The sequence below is a fragment of the Squalius cephalus genome (assembly GCF_949319135.1).
Source record: "Squalius cephalus genome assembly, chromosome: 7".
Lineage (NCBI taxonomy): Eukaryota > Metazoa > Chordata > Actinopteri > Cypriniformes > Leuciscidae > Squalius > Squalius cephalus.
This window is the reverse complement of record NC_137128.1, coordinates 44528151-44547406: the sequence shown is the minus strand read 5'-3', so window position 1 is coordinate 44547406 and position 19256 is coordinate 44528151. Positions and strand designations below refer to the sequence as shown.

Sequence of the window (19256 nt, the reverse complement as noted above, 5' to 3'; positions counted from 1 at the left end):
GATATCTTTATTTTTCCTAGTGAACCTTTTTTGCTTTGCAATATTTGTATATGTATATTATTGTGTGAAATTGTATTGCCAGTATTTGTTTTTATGCTTGTGAAGCGCTTTGATCTGCATTCCATGTATGTGAAATACACACATATACATATTTTAAAAGCATGTTCCGATCCCGTGCTCCTTTAATATCCTACTATGTATTGCAAAAAAGCCATTAATAAAATGTAAATAGGTTTTTTGATGTTTTCATACTGTACATGTGAAACAGAAAAAATATGTCTACCTGCCGTGAGTCCTCCTCTGTCGGCAGAATGAACTGCAGTGGATCTGATGTGAGTCTTTGTCTCTTGTGACAGACAGACATAATTTAGACAGACAGACAGACAGACAGACATCATTCAGACAGACAGACAGACAGACAGACAGACAGACAGACAGACCTCATTCAGACAGACAGACAGACCTCATTCAGACAGACAGACAGACCTCATTCAGACAGACAGACAGACCTCATTCAGACAGACAGACAGACATCATACAGACAGACAGACAGACAGACCTCATTCAGACAGACAGACAGACATCATACAGACAGACAGACATCATTCAGACAGACAGACAGACAGACAGACAGACCTCATTCAGACAGACAGACAGACCTCATTCAGACAGACAGACAGACCTCATTCAGACAGACAGACAGACAGACATCATACAGACAGACAGACAGACAGACCTCATTCAGACAGACAGACAGACATCATACAGACAGACAGACATCATTCAGACAGACAGACAGACAGACAGACAGACATCATTCAGACAGACAGACAGACAGACCTCATTCAGACAGACAGACAGACAGACCTCATTCAGACAGACCTCATTCAGATAGACAGACAGACATCATTCAGACAGACAGACAGACAGACAGACATCATTCAGACAGACAGTCAGACAGACAGACATCATTCAGACAGACAGACAGACATCATTCAGACAGACAGACAGTCAGACAGACATCATTCAGACAGACAGACAGACAGACAGACAGACAGACATCATTCAGACAGACAGACAGACAGACATCAGACAGACAGACAGACAGACATCATTCAGACAAACAGTCAGACAGACAGACATCTTTCAGACAGACAGACAGACAGACAGACAGACATCATTCAGACAGACAGACAGACATTCAGACAGACAGACAGACAGACAGACATCATTCAGACTGACAGACAGACAGACAGACAGACATCATTCAGACAGACAGACAGACAGACAGACAGACATCATTCAGACAGACAGACAGACAGACAGACAGACAGACAGACAGACAGACAGGTCCATCTGATGCCAGACGTCTGGTCCTGATGAGGATTGTGACTGTTTGTTTATCCTTCGGTCTGAAGGTGCTGAAGGACGACCTTAGAAACAATAGTCTCTTATAATTAGGTCACATTATGCAGTTATATGTAAGTAACCTCTCATTCATGTCATTCATGTGTGAGTAGATTATTGGGAGAAATAGGCATTGCCTTGTTAATAAGTGTGCTATATATCACTAATACTTTCTATACTCATCTTTTACTTTTCACCCATGCAGAAAACCATAGAATCACCTATAAACAACTTAGAACACCCTAGCAACCACTTAGCAACCATGCAGAAAACCATGGCAACCACCTATAAACAACTTAGAACATTCTATCAACCATGTAACACTGTAGCACCCAGCAACACCCTAGCAACCACCTATCAAATGTTGTAGCAAACACCATAAAAACACCTATAAACATCACAGAACACCATAGCAACCACTTAGAACACACTATCAACTGCATAGAAACGCCCTAGCAACCACTAAGTGATAGTCACCACTCAAAACACATTAGCAACCGTGCAGAAATCCATGGCAACCACCTATAAACAACTTAGAACATTCTATCAACCATGTAACACTGTAGCAACTGCATAGCAACACCCTAGCAACCACCTAACAATATTGTAGCAACGGCTCAGAACATCTTGGCAGCCACATAGCAGTTTAAAGGTGCAAAACAAGTTTTAAAAAATGGAGCCAGACACACAAACCTAGATTCCACTTGCACGTGGAGCGAGTGACAGACAGCTGGACGCTGTAATCCCACGGCTGGAGGGGTCAGAGGTGAGTCACCTGTCTGTAGGTGAGTGTGTGAGACAGGATTACACACACATGATCCAGCATTACGGAGAGGGAACGGCAGTCTGCGTGATCGGAGCGAGTGGACCATGTCTGTCAGGACTCAAACAGCAGAACGATGGAAGATTCTAGTTCACTGAGATGAACTTTGGTGAATAATACTATAGTTTGGTGATCTACAGACATATGATAAACAATATTGGGATCTCATGGACTTTTGGCAACCTGGAACTTTGCATGGACAGATGTGGGTAAACTGAAGACGCATTCGGACTGACACTGTGAGGAGAAACCAGAAGACGGAGAGGATGTTTTTAAATAAGAAGAGCGCCACTTTACCTCCCAAAAATGGGAAAAATGGGAAAGCAAAGATTCTGTGTGAGTTGTGAAACTATTTAAAATCCTGAATGGTCTTATCTGCAGATTTTATTGATCTCAGATGTTCTCCAGTTCTCCTAAAACTCCTTAGTAGAAATAAGTATAAAAAGTGCATCTATATAAATCTGTATAGCATAAATCGGATCATTTGGCCTTGGAAGCATTTGCCGAGAAATTTTGAGAAAGTTGATACTTAAAAGCACAGATTATCTGTGAGTTTGAAAACACAATTTTAAATCCTGAATAGTTTTACTTGGGTTTTTAGCATGAAGAGGGAACATGTTATTGCTCTTTCATAGCTCAGGAAACTTTATGGTGTTCTCAGATGTTATCCTAAGATTTCTTAGTAGAAATAAAAATTGAAAAGACAGTTTACATCTATATGAATGTGTATAGTATAACTCAGATCATTTGCACTTGGAAGCATTTGATAAGAAATGTTGAGATCTTCCCACAGGCTCTCCAAATCTGGATATATTTTCTCCTAGACAAAATTTATGAGATTAAATGAAGACATCTGCTGAAGTCCCCTTCATTTTAGAAGAACCCCTAAGAAGATTCAGAAGATATCTTAAAAACACTATTGTCTTTTTATTTCTCATATGCAATTTTAGGAGAAACATCTGAGATGTAGATGATACTTAAATTGTCCTCTCCAACTGAGAAAAATAACAGAGGACAGATTATGTGTGAGTTTGAAATCCTGAATGGTTTTATTTGGGTTTTTATGACAAAGAGGAATATGTTATTGCTCACAGGTTGGTCTTTTATAGCTTGGGAAACTTCATGGCGTTCTCAGATGTTCTAAGGTTCTTTATAAAATACATGCTAAAGACAAATTATATTGTGTCTATAAATCAAATGTGTATAGCATAGCTCATTTGATGAGAAATGTTGGAGTTAATATTGAGATCTCCACATAGGCAAATCTCACATTAGATATGTTGATTTTTTTTCACCTCATGAGATTTAATGGAGACGTTTGCTGAAGTCCTCTTCATCTCAGGTGTTTCTCTTGAGAAAGAGACCACAGTAATCTCAAAAATATATCTCGAACTGTGCTCAGATATCATTACGAACTTAAACGTTTCTTATAAAGTTCTCTCAGGAACTGGATCTGTTTTTATTTCTCACAAGGAATTTTATGGAAAGCATCAAAGGAAAATTTGATACTTGAAACATAAATGAGAACTGGAAAGTCTCCCTTAAAATTTAATGGCGATTCTGAGCACATTTTGCAACACATTCTCATACCTAAGGCGTCACTTTTTGTCACTTTCAACCATGCTTCAATATCTGACGCTCAAAGCACCCTTTAGCGTCAATATGTGACGCTTCGGTTGGGTAGGTTTAGGTATGTGGTAGGGTTATGCGTCTCATATGGACGCTAAAGGGTGCTTTGAGCGTCAGATATTGAAGCATGGTTGAAAGTGACGCCTTTTGAGATGTTGAGATCTCTTCTGAAATATGAGTTTACTGGGATCTTTTTATCAGGAGAAGCATCTGAAGAAGAAGGCGACTACTACAGCAAAATTGCATTGATTTCCATAAGAAACACCTGAGATATTAAAGAGCACTGCAAAAAAAGATTTTCTTACAGTCCAAATATCTAAAAATTCTTTAAATCAAGAAGCATTTACTATAGTGGAGCGGCTAAGTGCTTATGTTTGGCAGAATCGTTCAGTTTATGATACAAGCGTGAAAATTGTCATGAGCAGTCTCCATGGGTCACTTGACAAGAAAATTGTCAGAGCCACTTGAAATTTCAAGATGGCGGCCATTTTTCAAGATGGCCGACACCTTAGTGGAGCAGTTAAGTGATATAGTGGTTTATTTGGTGATACAAGCATGAAAATTGGCATGAGCAGTCTCTGTGGGTCACTTGACAATAAGCCACCTACAGCTACTTGAAATTTCAAGATGGCGGCCATTTTTCAAGATGGCCACCACCTTAGTGGAGCAATTAGGCTTAAAGGAGAACTCCGGTCAATTTTAACATTGAGCTCATTTTTTTGTACATTTGGAGTGCTGTCAATACAGAGAACAACGACAAAAATCGGTGTTGCCTACACCGAGTTATTCTATTTTTAAAATTTGCACCCTGTTGACTTCAATGGGGCAAGTACTAAACCTGCTTTTAGCCTCTTAACATCCTTGATGTGTCATTACAAGTGCACAGAAAATGTGAGTGATTCCTTCTGAGTGAACACGAGTGAGTCTGACTGCAGTAGATGTGAAAGATGTGTATAAAAATGATGTTATTTAAGCCAGCGCAAATACCTTTGTTTACATCCTGTTTTTCGGTTGAAGTCCAAAGTAGTCGAATTCCGAGTTCACGCGCGTGATCATAGGTATTAAACCTATGCGTGTGAACTCTGCAATCGACTACTTTGGACTTCAACCGAAAAACAGGATGTAAACAAAGGTATTTGCGCTGGCTTAAATATGCTCCACTAAGGTGGTGGCCATCTTGAAAAATGGCCGCCATCTTGAAATTTCAAGTAGCTGTAGGTGGCTTATTGTCAAGTGACCCACAGAGACTGCTCATGCCAATTTTCATGCTTGTATCACCAAATAAACCACTATATCACTTAACTGCTCCACTAAGGTGTCGGCCATCTTGAAAAATGAAAAATCTTGAAATTTCAAGTGGCTCTGACAATTTTCTTGTCAAGTGACCCATGGAGACTGCTCATGCCAATTTTCACGCTTGCATCATAAACTGAACGATTATATCACTTAGCCGCTCCACTACTAGATGAGTAACATGACACAAGATATTATGTCTTGTTTCGTGGGGGAAAAAAATCTAAATTAAGTGAGTTTTTGCTTAAAACAAGAAAAATGATCTTCACTCTCAGAAAAAAAGGTACGAAAGCTGTCACTGGGGCTGTACCTTTTCAAAAGGTACACTTTTGTTCCTTTTAGGCACTAATTTGTCCCTTTTAGGTACTAATATGTAGGTAAAACCCTTTAGGTACAAAAATGTACCTTTTAAAAAGGTACAGCCCCAGTGACAGCTTTCGTACCTTTTATTCTGAGAGGGTCAGATAATCTTGTTTCCGTTTGAATTAAGATTATTTCTTTTACCCCATTGGCAGATAATTTAGCTTGTTTTAAGCAAAAACTCACTTCATTTAGATTTTTCCCTTCAGAAAACAAGACATAATATATGGTATTTTACTAGTAAATCTTGATTTAAGAATTTTTAGATATTTGGACTGGAAACAAGACAAAAATCCTGAGTAAGGATTTTATCTTTCTCCGTACAGGGCAGGTGGCCAAGCAGACGATGCCGTCCCACCACAAAGAGCTCGTGCCTCAGCTGGCCTGGATGGAGGTCGGACAAACAACGGAGAAGAAGAAGACAAGAGGTCAAGCACTGGGCAGAAGGCCTGCATCCGTGAGCCCAGAGGTCATCGTGAAGCAGACGCTCTTCGAGAGAGCCGTCTATGACCTCGGACACAAGGAGAAGCTCGTGGATGACCTAACCTTCGGCAGACGGATCGGCTTCTACGAGCTGCGTGGGGAAATAGGCAGCGGAAACTTCTCCCAGGTCAAACTCGGCATTCACCACCTGACCAAAGGTGAGAGACGCTTTCTGAGGAGAATTATGTTCAGTTCGAAATGCATCCTAAAACCTTCTTGTGTTGTGGATGATGAATGACCATGTGTTCAGCACGTGCGGGTAAATCTAGGTTAATCCAGAAGATTATAATTAATCTCTTACAGGATGTGTTCATTTCTATAAACCCCAAGACACCCACTTTAATGTCTTTTAATAAGTGTCGACATGTGATTGCCACCTCACGTGTTCAGGAACAAAAGAGGTCAACAGGTGAAAGGGCAGTCGAATAATTGCATTACGTCATTGTTGTGCCCAGATCTATTCATTTATTTAAAGGGTCTATATGTAGAATTCAGAAACTCTTGTTATTAGCGACACCGGCGCCGTTAAGTGACAGATGAGGTACTTAAAATTACACTGTTATGATAGTTTGATTATAAATTATAGACTGTATAGATCTGACTATGTGAGACTATAGTTTGAATTAATCCATTTTCTTTGCATGACACATTGACATTACAGTACAGACTGATATAAGCTGTTCACACATTGCCAATAAAAAGTGGTTAATACATGACAATTCTTACATATAGTCCATTTAAAAAGTACAAATATTAAAAACACATCTTCTACGATGAAAGTTGAAAGTTTCTTAATTAAAATGTATATTATATTAGTTAACTTTTTAAGGTGTTAGAAGTATTTTTTTTAAATAAATGTTTCAGTTGAAGTCAAAATGTGTTTTTTTACTGAATTGAATTTTCATGAACAACCTGCTTATTGTTAGATTTAATTATTATTATTAAAATAATGATTGAAATGTGTATTCAAGATTTAATGAAAATATATTACTACTTTATACTTGTTTATACCAATTTACATTTTTACAGTCATTAAATCAAGACTAATGTTAAAAACGGCAAAAACGGACGAAACATGCTTGACCGCGCACATGAACTTATATATGCAAAACTAAATTTTATGCCTTATTGATTTATAGCTTTATAGCTATAGCTGAATTGAACTTTACACAGTTATTGAACGCAACTGAATCAACTCTGAACTGATTACAGCTGAACAATGACACGATTGTCTATTTTAGAGCTGCTTTACAGCAGAATTGAATTCTGTTTGCATCACTGAATAATTTTCCTATGTATTACTGTAAAGCTCATTTGAAACAATCTGCATTGTATAAAGCACTCTAGAAATACGTTTGACTGGATTTGATGTGACACTGGCGGTGCATTTTCTCCCCATACTCTCTTTTATTCCTCTCTCTCAGAAAGGGTTGCTGTTAAGATCCTGGATAAGCTGCGTCTGGACAAGTGCTCGCAGAGTTTGTTCCCGTCTGAGATCCTCAGCATGGAGAGACTCTCGCACCCCAACATTGTGCGTCTGTATGAGGTGGTGGAGACGTTTCGCAGGCTTCATCTGGTGATGGAGTACGCGCCTGGAGGAGAACTGTTCTCCAGGATCGCCACCGGAGGACGCTTGTCTGATCTGGAGAGTAAACTGGTCTTCTCTCAGATACTGTCTGCTGTGAAACACATGGTGAGAGCACATGTGCTGCTGACCGCCTCAGTGTTCAACCTTTATATTTTGCGATTAAAGAGGCTAAACTTGATTTATTTGAACTAACTTTATTTTTTAACTATACACAGCCACAGTCTAGGGCTGTCTGTATTCTACTATAATTGTGCAGCCCTACAAACAAGCAGCTATTTCTGTCATGGAATAAAAACATTTAAAAGATAATTGCGTTAAAAAAAATTCTCGCAATTGCAAGTTATTATATCTTGCAATTTTTACTTTTTATTCTCGCAGTTCTTACCTTTTTCTCGTAATTGCATGTTTATATCTCGCCGTTCTGACTTCTTTTCTTGCAATTGAGAGTTTATATTTTGTAATTCAGACTTTTTTTTCTCGCAATTATGATTTTTTTCTCCGCATTTATGACTTTTCTCTCGCAATTCTGACTTTTTTCTCGTAATTGCAAGTTTATATCTCTGACTTTTTTTCCTCGCAATTCTGACTTTTTTCTCGCAATTATGAATTTATATCTTGCAATAATTACTTTTTTCCCAGCAATTATGATTTTTTCTCCGCTATTATGACTTTTTTTCTCGCAATTCTGACTTTTTTCTCGCAATTGCAATTTATATCTTGCAATTTGGACTTTTTTCTCGTAATTCTGACTTCTCGCAATTGCAAGTATATATCTTGCAATTCTGACAATTATGTTCTCGCAATTGCTTTTTTTTTCTTACAATTCAGAACTTAAAACAGGCAATTGCGAATTTAGGCTAAATCACGCAATTATGTCTTTATAACCAGCAATTGCAAGTTTATATCACACAATTCTGAGAAAAAAGGTCAATTACCTTTTTTTTAATTTTATTATAAAATAATATGATAATTTTTTATATATATTTACCCCCCCCCCCCCCCAATCGTGCAGCACAAATTGTACACTGCCTCATTTTTTATTAAAATATGTGAATCCAAAGATATAAATAATATTAGAGAGACCAAATGTAAAGCAGGCTATGAGTAAACCGCATAACTGATCCAGCAGTTTTTTTTTTTTCATCTTCAGCATGACAACAACATCATCCACCGCGACCTGAAGGCTGAAAATATCTTCTACACCACCACATATTGCATCAAGATTGGCGACTTTGGTTTCAGCGCTGAATGCAAACCCACCGATATTCTCACCACCTTCTGCGGCTCTCCGCCCTACGCGGCCCCTGAACTCTTTCGGGACAGGGGTTACATCGGACCTCTGGTGGACATTTGGGCTCTGGGAATCCTGCTGTACTTCATGGTGACGGCCACGTTCCCCTTTAACGGCTCCAGCCTGAGAAGACTGCGCTTCAGTATCCTCAGGGGTTCCTACACCATTCCCAGTTATGTCCCTGAGGTCTGCCAGCGTATTATTAAGGGAGTGCTGAGGCTTGTTCCCGCAGACCGCATTTCCCTGTCGCAGATCATGTCCAGTGTTTGGCTAAGGGGAATTGAGTATCCACAAGCATACCCACCTGCTTCTCCCACACCTGCGCACCTGGCCGACCCGTCACGGACACTTTCCAGTGATGAACGGTTGGTCAAGCTCGCGCTAGAGGAGCTGGGCATCACCGAAACTCACCTGAGGAACAACATGGTGTTGGACTGCCGTAGCCCGCTGACAGGGATTTACCGGATACTTCTGCACCGAAACCAGAGGAGCGGATCCGGAGAATCCACGGGATTCACAACTCTCTGTCACTCCAACACACGCCCCGGCAGGAGATGCTGGTCTCACCCTACAACCATCCACAGGAAAGAAGAGCAGTCCGAATTCTGTGCCATCCTGTAGACAACATGAAGAAACAAACCGAGAAAGATGATTGATTAGTTAGGTCTGTTTTTGTTGTTGTTGTTGAACATTTTAAAGTCTTAATGAGCTATTTAATGTGTTTAAGTGTTCATTAATTGCAAGCCAAGCTAAATTAATATATTTTAATTAGTGCTCCGCAACGATTAATCGCATCCAAAATAAAAGATTTTGTTTACATAATATATATGTGCGTGTATAATTATTTTGTATATATAAATACAAACACATGCATGTATATATTTAAGATGAATTAAAATGTGTATTTATATTTATTTTATATATAATATAAATTATGTATAAATATATATTCAGTATATACATGCAAATATTTCTTAAATATATACATGCATGTGTGTTTATTTAGGATATACAAAATAATTATACACAGTACACACATACACATATTATGTAAACACTCATTTTTATTTTGGATGCAATTAATCGTTGCCCAGCACTAATTTTAATATGTGTTGGGGCATAATAATAATAACAGCATTGACAGTAAGACGGTTGAGTTTTACTGTGTATAATTTTATACTTTTTCAATCAGCATTTATCATTTACTGTATAAATTGTATTACTTGATTAATAAATATGCTTCTATGTTCCATAAGTATTCATACCTTATGACTTGTGGAATATTTTATCTTTATAAAAAGGGGAAAATTAATGCGTGGACACACAATTCGAGTCATATTAATGCATTGCTTAAATTTTTTTATAACATCAACTAATAAGAAAATATTTCTGTATCTATATTAAAAAATAATAATATTCAAGACATAACATTAGCTTTAATTTTTCATGTTTTGTTTTAATTAAAGGGTAGGCAATTTTTTTCATAAACACTGTGTTACACTGGTTTAAACTCGCAATCAATAATAGAAGATGCCTAAATATTAAAACGTACATATATCTTCTGTGGAAGTCTCGGGACCAATGTTCATCCAATCATTGCATTCATCGGTCCGAACACAATGATATAATGTCCTACCAGCCTGTCAACATGTATTTCCATACTTCCTCGCACCTGCTCGTGTCGCGCAGACATCACAAGGCATCAGCGTGTACCGTAAGGCCGTGCAGAGTTAGACAGAAGTCAGTCACCGAGCGCCACAAACAAACAGCAGCAGCTTTTACAGTTCCTCCTGAACCAAAACAACGAGCTTTTGCTGTTCACGCCATGTCATAACCGTAATTACGAGATGGCAACGCGTTCACGTCCTCAGACTCAGATTTATGCATTGAATAAATCTTCAGCAGTCAGGTAATACAAATCAACACTCTGTGAGTTGTTTACATTCATTATTATTGTAATGTTATGTGCTTTAAGACATGATGTAGTTTAACACCGTCTCTCGTGACGCTTTAATTGCAGACTGCTCTGGCTGTGCGCGTTCATGTGTTTTGGAGGCGTGGCTTTGGGGACGCTCTGAAGGGAGGGTGGGATCTTATGCTTTTAAAGCTAACTTGCCCTACCTTTAAATGGTGCAATATTGATAACTAAAACTATTGAAATCATTAGTTGAAATAAAATAAAATATGAATGTTAGATTAAAAAAAGCTCTGAAATTACAAAAATGTTACATTGGAAACTAACTAAAATAAAACAAGTCAAAGTTGAAGTACTAAAATTACCAAAAACTAAAACATTTTAAATAAATCAAAATTAATTAAAGATATCTAGAAATTATTTAAACAAACTAAAAACGTGCATAGAAAAATTACTAAAAATTAAAACTAAAATGATTCAAATTAAAATGTAATTCAAAATATGATTTAAATACTATAATTGTATATAATACTTCTAAAATAACACTATTAGTAATAAAATGTTTTAAAATTTTGTCAATTTAGCAAAGCTTGTTAAAACAGGAAAAGTTAATAGTCTTTTATTGGCCTGATTAACCAAGCTATATGTCAGGGTTATTCAATTAATTTTGATGGAATTTTACCATAGAATTAAAATTCTTAAAAAGGCTTGAATTTTTAAGTGCATATAGGAAAGAAAAAAACATGTATAGTCTACAAAAATACACATATATAAGAAAAGCAAATTAAACATCACATCTTTGAATAAACTTGTATAAAGTCTCAAAAATCTAGCATTTTAGCAAGTTGGAGGGATGAAATTAGGGAGTTGAATTTCAGAAGAAAAGTTGGAAGACATATTTTGGCCGAATATTTAAAAAAGGAGGAATTAAGAGGATACATTTTATGAAGGATATACAAAACTTGCCACAACACCAGAGCATTATTGAGGCGGCGAGTTTTTGCACAGCAGTATCACTTATTCTTCGAGCTCATTTATGACGGATGACCAGCAGAGGGAGACCGAGACTGTTTGATGTCAAGAACTGATATAATGTGCAGTGCATCTGTAATCATTTCCTTATGTATTCGGACAGGTTTCATTTTATTTTTATTAGGCTATATGAATTATCATTGTAAAAATAAAAAACATAGCAGTGGTCTGATCTGATCGTGATATTATATTTTTAAAAGGTTTTAAACATTTCATGAGTCAAATGTGCTCTTAGATAGACAAAATATTGCTATTCTAAGAACGTTTTGCTAACGTTCCCATTAATTAAAGGAAACGTTATTACTAAATGATCCCTGAACGTTCAGTTTTTAAAATGTTTTAATAACGATTTTCTTGGTTATGTGAACGATAAGGGAACATTCCATTTTATAATTGTGCAAACATTATGGGAATGTTACTTTTGAATGTTCTCTGAACATTCTGAAACTAGAAACATTTAAAAAATGTTATAGATGAACGTCCAACTAACGTTTCAGAAAAAGAAAAGAAAAACGTTCCATGAATGACGTATAGGCCTACTATATATATTTTGAGAACATTTTTAAAGACCTGATAACTTTGAAGAACAGTTGTTCATAACTTTGAGAGAACGTTAATCAAAGTTCTGAGAATGTTCCTTGTTAGCTGGGTTTAATTATTGTGTCTTCAGAAAAATAACAGGACTGTTTCACAGTTTATTAAGATATTACAAGCCTTGTCAAGGCACTTTGTGTTTATTAAAATAAGAATTTAATGCTGACATGCCTTTTAAAATCATGGTAGGCTAACAGATGGACGTTTAAGATGCTCCCCTATACTGACAAGTAGCCTAATAAAAAAGAGGTGACAAAATGTTGCTTTTATTTCCATTTATTTATTTATCATCAAAATGTGCATTTTCCTTTTACAGAAAATTACTCAGGTAGGCCTAAAGCACCATTTTGATGAACGAAAGAAAGAAAAAAAAAACATTATAAAACATAGCTGCGAGCGGCAATTAACGGGGTTCAAGCGTTTAAAGCCTTTAAAAGCACTTGTAAAAGTATTATGTTTCATGATGTAGCAAACCTGTAACCACCTAGATCAGAGATGGAAAAGACATTTACAGCCAAAACAGGCATTTTACTGAGGAAATATAGGCCTATATTTTAAAGCTTTTTAACAGTTATTGGGGTTGAGCCAAAAATCTAGGAATAGTTCATGTAACTTAAGTAGGCCTAGGTAAAAAAAACAAAAAACTCCAATATTTAACGACCAGCTCGATTGACGGCGCCGGTCCTAGAGGCAATGTTGCTCAGAATGAGGAGTTCTACCATATGATTATGAATGTTTTGGGCGTGTGCGAAAAATCGTGTGATATACAGGTGCTGGTCATAAAATTAGAATATCATCAAAAAATTGATTTATTTCAAGAATTCAACTTAACAGGTGAAACTAATATATTATACTCATTACATGCAAAGTGAGATATTTCAAGCCTTTATTTGTTATAATTTTGATGATTATGGCTTACAGCTTATGAAACCCATGAAATTAGCCTGGTTAAAACCAGACCATTCTTAGTAGTAACTGAGTTATGGTCTGAAAAAGCTCCATAGACAAATTATTTCCAAAGGGGCGTCACCAATGGACGTCGCTCAAATGCCTCTGGGCGCAATTGGATAGACCTAAACCTAATCAGAGCGATCGTCATCGTGTAAAGCCATATGCTGCGTCCCAATTCGCCTAAGTTACACTACACCATAAAAGTATGTACTCTTTTTGTGAAGAAAAGGTATTTACTTTTGAATGTGTAGCAAAAAAGTAGGCAAGCTTTGGGACATACTACTTCGTCATCTTTATCGGACGGATCTGTCGCGTGCATCCTGTCACGTAAACTGCCCTGTCAATCATCGTGTCACAGTTAAAATCCTCTATTAAATCTATTTTAATTTCCTACCGTTTCAGAGAGAAACGTAGTAGCACGTTCATCTGCCAGTGGGTCTTTCATGGAGACTGTCCTCATGTGTTTGCAATTTGAATATAATAATGCATTTAAAAGTTGAACCGACGTCGCTCAAATGCCTCTGGGCGCAATTCGATAGACCTAAAACCAATCAGAGCGATCCTCATCGTGTAAAGCTCGCCTCAACGTTTCTGATTGGTGCCGCGATTTCTAGGCCATGGAAATGGGCTTGAATGAGCTCTTTGCCAGACTACTTCTCGAGCAAATCTGAATTTGCTGGAAGTTGTCTGGGTTTTCCCAGGCTATGAAATCAAAATCCCAGAAAATTAGAATATTACATGAAATCACACAGTAATTAGTGATACCATGGTCGTTGAACCAGGTTTTGGTTCTTTTGGCAGTGTGGGCAGGTGCAAATCCTGCTGGAAAATGAAGGAAGCATGAAGTGCTCTGAAAATGTCCTGGTAGACGCCTGCGTTGACTCTGGATTTAATAAAGCACAGTGGACCAAAGTCCTCTTTTCTGATGAGAGCAAATTTTGCATCTCATTTGGAAACCAAGGTCCCAGAGTCTGGAGGAAGAATGGAGAGGCACACAATCCAAGATGCTTGAAGTCCAGTGTGAAGTTTCCACAGTCTGTGTTGGTCATCGGCTGGTGTTGGTCCACTGTGCTGTCCACTCAACGCAGCCGTCCACCAGGACATTTTCAGAGCACTTCATGCTTCCTTCAGCAGACAAGCTTTATGGAGATGCTTCCTTCATTTTCCAGCAGGATTTGCACCTGTCCACACTGCCAAAATAACCAAAACCTGGTTCAATGACCATGGTATTACTGTGTAATTACTGTGTGATTTCATGTAATATTCTAATTTTCTGGGATTTTGATTTTGTGGGTTTCATAAGATGTAAGCCATAATCATCAAAATTATAACAAATAAATGCTTGAAATATCTCACTTTGCATGTAATGAGTCTATATAATATATTAGTTTCACCTGTAAAGTTGAATTCTTGAAATAAATCAACTTTTTCATGATATTCTAATTTTATGATCAGCACCTGTACATGCACTTGAAAAATGCAAAGCTGCCCCTCAATGCCCGATTTCTTTTGAATTTCTCACAGGCCGTGAGTCAAACAGGCCTAGCGAGTTTTGTTCCGATAACCTTATCGACAGCCATTCGAAATTCATTGGCCGATGGCGGCCTGTTTTTAGAGATACGCGAATGTCCTATAGACAATCGCAGCACCTTGGACAAAGACACAGCAAGCCAGTTTTCAAGTCATTTGGACTGACTGTTGCGTAGCTATCAGTCTCAGCCTCAGACGTCACGCCAACGGACCGTTGACCGTCTGATGCATATGGCACACTTTTCTGGAAACACTTCAGGAGTTTTGAAGTCGCGATCTGATTGGTTGAATTCTACAGGATGTCCTTGAGACGTGTGTGTCGCGTTCTTTATTAACAAATGCCATGATGCCAAACTCCCTCGTGAAAGAAGAAAGCCATTGTGTTTTACAACTGTGACAACGAGCGCTTACCAGGATCAACTAAGCGCTGGATTTTTAAAAGTATGGGAAGTTCGTGGCTCCATTGTTGCAGTAAACTTGCACATCATTCTTGAATGAATAATTTATTAGATGCATGCTGGTGTGTTATTGTAGGGACATCACAATATATTGTCACGGCCTTAAACATGACGTGGAACAAAACGAACTGTGATTGGTTGCGTTACATGTCAGTCAAACGGTCCTTGGCCAAGAAAAGAGTCCAGACCTTCTTCTCTCAGTCTGAAGGTCTGGCTACGCGAGACTACGTAGTGATAGCCGTTTTCGTGTTTTTTCCCCCATTTTATAGCGCCACCAAGTGGCCAATCGCTTGTCCTTTTTCATGCTACCATAGACTGAGTCCGTACATAAGTGTACCGAGTTTGGTGAAATCATCTCATTCTGTTAAAGAGGGATAATCCCGGTTTAGTAAAAGTGGCCTTTGGCGTCCCGTTGCGGAATTGCTGAATTCGTTTAGCCCAGTCATTTAGTTCCAATCGGGCGAAAAACCTAGGACTAGTTCGCTAAAGTAGGTTTTTCGGAAAAATGTTGCTCTTTTGCAAAGACTGGTTTTGGAGTTATGAGCCATTAAGTACTTTTGATCGCTGTAGCGCCACCATCAGGCCGATTGGGGAGAGATTTGGTGACGTTGTAGACGGTGTGAGTACTACCATCCCTCAAAGTTTCAAGTCTCTACGACTTACGGTTTGGTCTGCCTGCACTTTTAGGGGAGAATGCTGATCCCTTGAAATTCTAACAATTACAATCAGCGCTACACACTTGAACCCCTAAATACAGTTTTAAAAGTGATATTGATAACATAGTAAGCAAAAATTACATTCTTATTCATTTTTGAACTCATTTTACACACGTGTTTGAGGGGCATAAATGGCACTTGAATGACCTGTCAGGCACAATTTATGGATTTTAATAGTTCCACTGTTGACAAAACAGATTCACCGTGATTGCCATCATTAACATGAAACGCTGAGATGAAGCATTTAGTGTCATCCTATCAAGACTTTCACACCCGTGTCTGATTAATCATAATTCAGCAGAAATCTGTGCCAAATTCTTTTCATTTTGATTCACTGTAATTTTATGAATTCTAAGGCCCAGGGAAGTATGAAAACACATGAGTCACGCACCCTCTCTACTGTTTGATGAGTGAGCCCTGCAGTGATACTGTACCAAAACACATCCAGATCTGATCTGCATCTTGACATTTACCTGCTTAATTTATTGAGCAGCGAGAGATCGAGACATGCAGATCTTCTACAGAAACAGCATGTTCCTTGCTGTGTGTTTAAACATGCCAAAAGCTCTGATAATACTTCTTTATCAGAGCATATGCAAGTTTTGGGAAATTTAGGGAGACTTATGGGATAGTTTACCCAAAAATGAAAATTGACTCACACTCAAGTTGTTCCAAACTATGGGTTACCGATTTTTTGTTGTTGTTGTTGCATATCTGTTAACTGTTGGTAACATTGATAATCATAAAAAAAATCTGAGCTGCAAATCATCATATTAGAATGATTTCTGAAGGATCATGTGACACTGAAGACTGGAGTAATGATGCTGAAAACTCAGCTTTGATCACAGGAATATAACAGAACAAAAATAAATGTGCATTATACATGGCACAGCCCTCTTCATAAATCCTCTAATGCTCCTCGGGGATGCCATCAGATGTGTTCATTGTCATATGTCAAAAATTATTGTTAATGGAGTCAATTATTATATTTCTGCTGCAAAACTGATTCATTATGACATGTGAACATGTATGAAATTAAAGGATTTTCATATTTATCAGAGAGGATTATAGGTCTTGTCTTAAGCTTAACAACCAATTCCCCAGAGCAACTGCTTTTATCATGTTTTAGCCGGCACACATTTTTGGCAAGGAGATTGTAATTGCAAGTCTTGGAGTTCCCCGGATACTTTAATAAATGTAAAACACAGCAAAGGGATATTTTCGCTAAAGGATGAAACAAGGTCTATAAACTTCATTTGAATTAATCATAGACTCAAGGTCTGCGTTTTACTTTCTTTTTTGTAGTAATTTTATTCTTTCTATTTGCTTATGATGCTCTGAGTTTCCATTTCATGGAAAATTAATATCCAGTCCTTTCCGATAACAAAACAAGCATATCACTAACTACATAATTGAAACAGAATCTTACAAAACTCATCTATGACTCCACCCCTAATTTAATGCATCAAAAAATGTATTCATTGTGTGTTTACTGGACATCATAAGAAGTAATTTGCTATTGCAAAGTCAAACATGATGAATTTTAGAGCATAGTGTTCAACACCAATGTCTTGGGTTCAATTCCCTAGGAATGCATGAACTGATATGTATATTTTGAATCCAATTACATTTATGCATTTAGCAAATGCTTTTATCCAACGCAACTTACATTGCATTCAAGGTTTGTTTTATCAGTTCATGCATTCCCTGGGAATCAAACCCATGACCTGTTTGAGCTACAGAAATGCTGTATATGCATATGCATTTTTTATTTTGTATTTTTTTGCCTTTATTTAACCAGCTGAGAACCCTTACAAATCTCTTTTACAGCAGTGTCCTGGCCAAGATAGCCGACACATAACAAACAACAACATACTGTACAATAAAATATCAATAAAAATACAGCCTTAGAAGCATTTGCAATTCACTAAATCTTTCTTTAATCTTTAGTGCATGCATACGTGTTTTAATATTTCTAAAAGACACCAAATGATTAAGCCTCAATTTCATTTGAAGAGAGTTCCAGTCCGAAGGGTCAGCTATTTAAAGGCATTTTTACCTAATTTAGTTCTAGCAGGAGATACATAGATATTATACTATGATTGTAAACGCAATAAATAGTTACCCAATGCTTTTTGTTGGATTGAACAACAGAGATAAGGTGGTAAAATGCATACATTTATATTGCTTATTATATCATTAAGTACCAATACATTTTCCTTCAAACAGCAGGAGAAGACCAAGCAACTCCATACTGTATATATTGCACAATGATGTGTTGAGAATTTACAATCCGCCATTTATCTTAAGGCACCAGAGCATCCTGGGAGGCAAGAAGATAAGAGGAATGGAACTGTCTGAAGAGGTTCTAGAATTCAATAAGCACATAAATTTTGTTTTCTCATCAATTTAAACGCAGCTTTAAAGTATAAAACCTTGCTTAATATCAAAAACAGATTGTAAATCACCCAGAGCTTTTTTTTCTTTTTTTGTAGGAGCAGAGCAATAGATGACAGTTTCATCAGCATAAAAAGTGAAACTTTGCATTTTTATTGTTAACATCAAGACCATTTATATATTTAGTAAATAATAATGGCCCCAGTACAGATCCTTGGGGGATTCCCTTAACCACTTTCATTGAGTCAGAATACCTTCCACCCGCACATATAGAGTTCTTCCCTTTAAATAAGAATTAAACCACAATGTTGCTTGTGTGCAATATACACTTACCTAAAGGATTATTAGGAACACCTGTTCAATTTCTCATTAATGCAATTATCTAATCAACCAATCACATGGCAGTTGCTTCAATGCATTTAGGGGTGTGGTCCTGGTCAAGACAATCTCCTGAACTCCAAACTGAATGTCAGAATGGGAAAGAAAGGTGATTTAAGCAATTTTGAGCGTGGCATGGTTGTTGGTGCCAGACGGGCCGGTCTGAGTATTTCACAATCTGCTCAGTTACTGGGATTTTCACGCACAACCATTTCTAGGGTTTACAAAGAATGGTGTGAAAAGGGAAAAACATCCAGTATGCGGCAGTCCTGTGGGCGAAAATGCCTTGTTGATGCTAGAGGTCAGAGGAGAATGGGCCGACTGATTCAAGCTGATAGAAGAGCAACTTTGACTGAAATAACCACTCGTTACAACCGAGGTATGCAGCAAAGCATTTGTGAAGCCACAACA

At 37.6% G+C, this 19256-nt stretch overlaps 2 protein-coding genes across 4 annotated transcripts in view; one reads left to right on the top strand and one right to left on the bottom strand.

The window, feature by feature from the left end:
- The window catches only part of pnhd (pinhead), an 11375-nt gene extending 10027 nt beyond the window's left edge, over positions 1-1348 (bottom strand). Inside the window, exon 1 of the mRNA XM_079876867.1 lies at positions 284-1348. Within this exon, the coding sequence (XP_079732993.1) occupies positions 284-398 (115 nt within the window). The 5' untranslated portion in view covers positions 399-1348. The remainder of the gene's footprint in view (positions 1-283) is intronic.
- An 869-nt stretch (positions 1349-2217) lies between these two features.
- LOC307162062 (serine/threonine-protein kinase NIM1-like) lies at positions 2218-10137 on the top strand. Of its 3 annotated transcripts, none has more exons than XM_079877134.1 (5): positions 2218-2566; positions 5839-6153; positions 7420-7688; positions 8734-9665; positions 9881-10137. In XM_079877134.1, the coding sequence occupies exons 1-4, from the start codon at positions 2497-2499 to the stop codon at positions 9493-9495; spliced, it is 1416 nt and encodes a 471-aa protein (XP_079733260.1). In that variant the 5' UTR covers positions 2218-2496; the 3' UTR covers positions 9496-9665; positions 9881-10137. The 3 variants fall into 3 exon arrangements, with proteins under 3 accessions (XP_079733260.1, XP_079733261.1, XP_079733262.1); XM_079877135.1 differs by having other exon boundaries at positions 8734-9686; positions 9881-10134; XM_079877136.1 differs by having other exon boundaries at positions 2235-2566; positions 8734-9622; positions 9969-10137.
- Positions 10138-19256: the final 9119 nt, after the last annotated feature.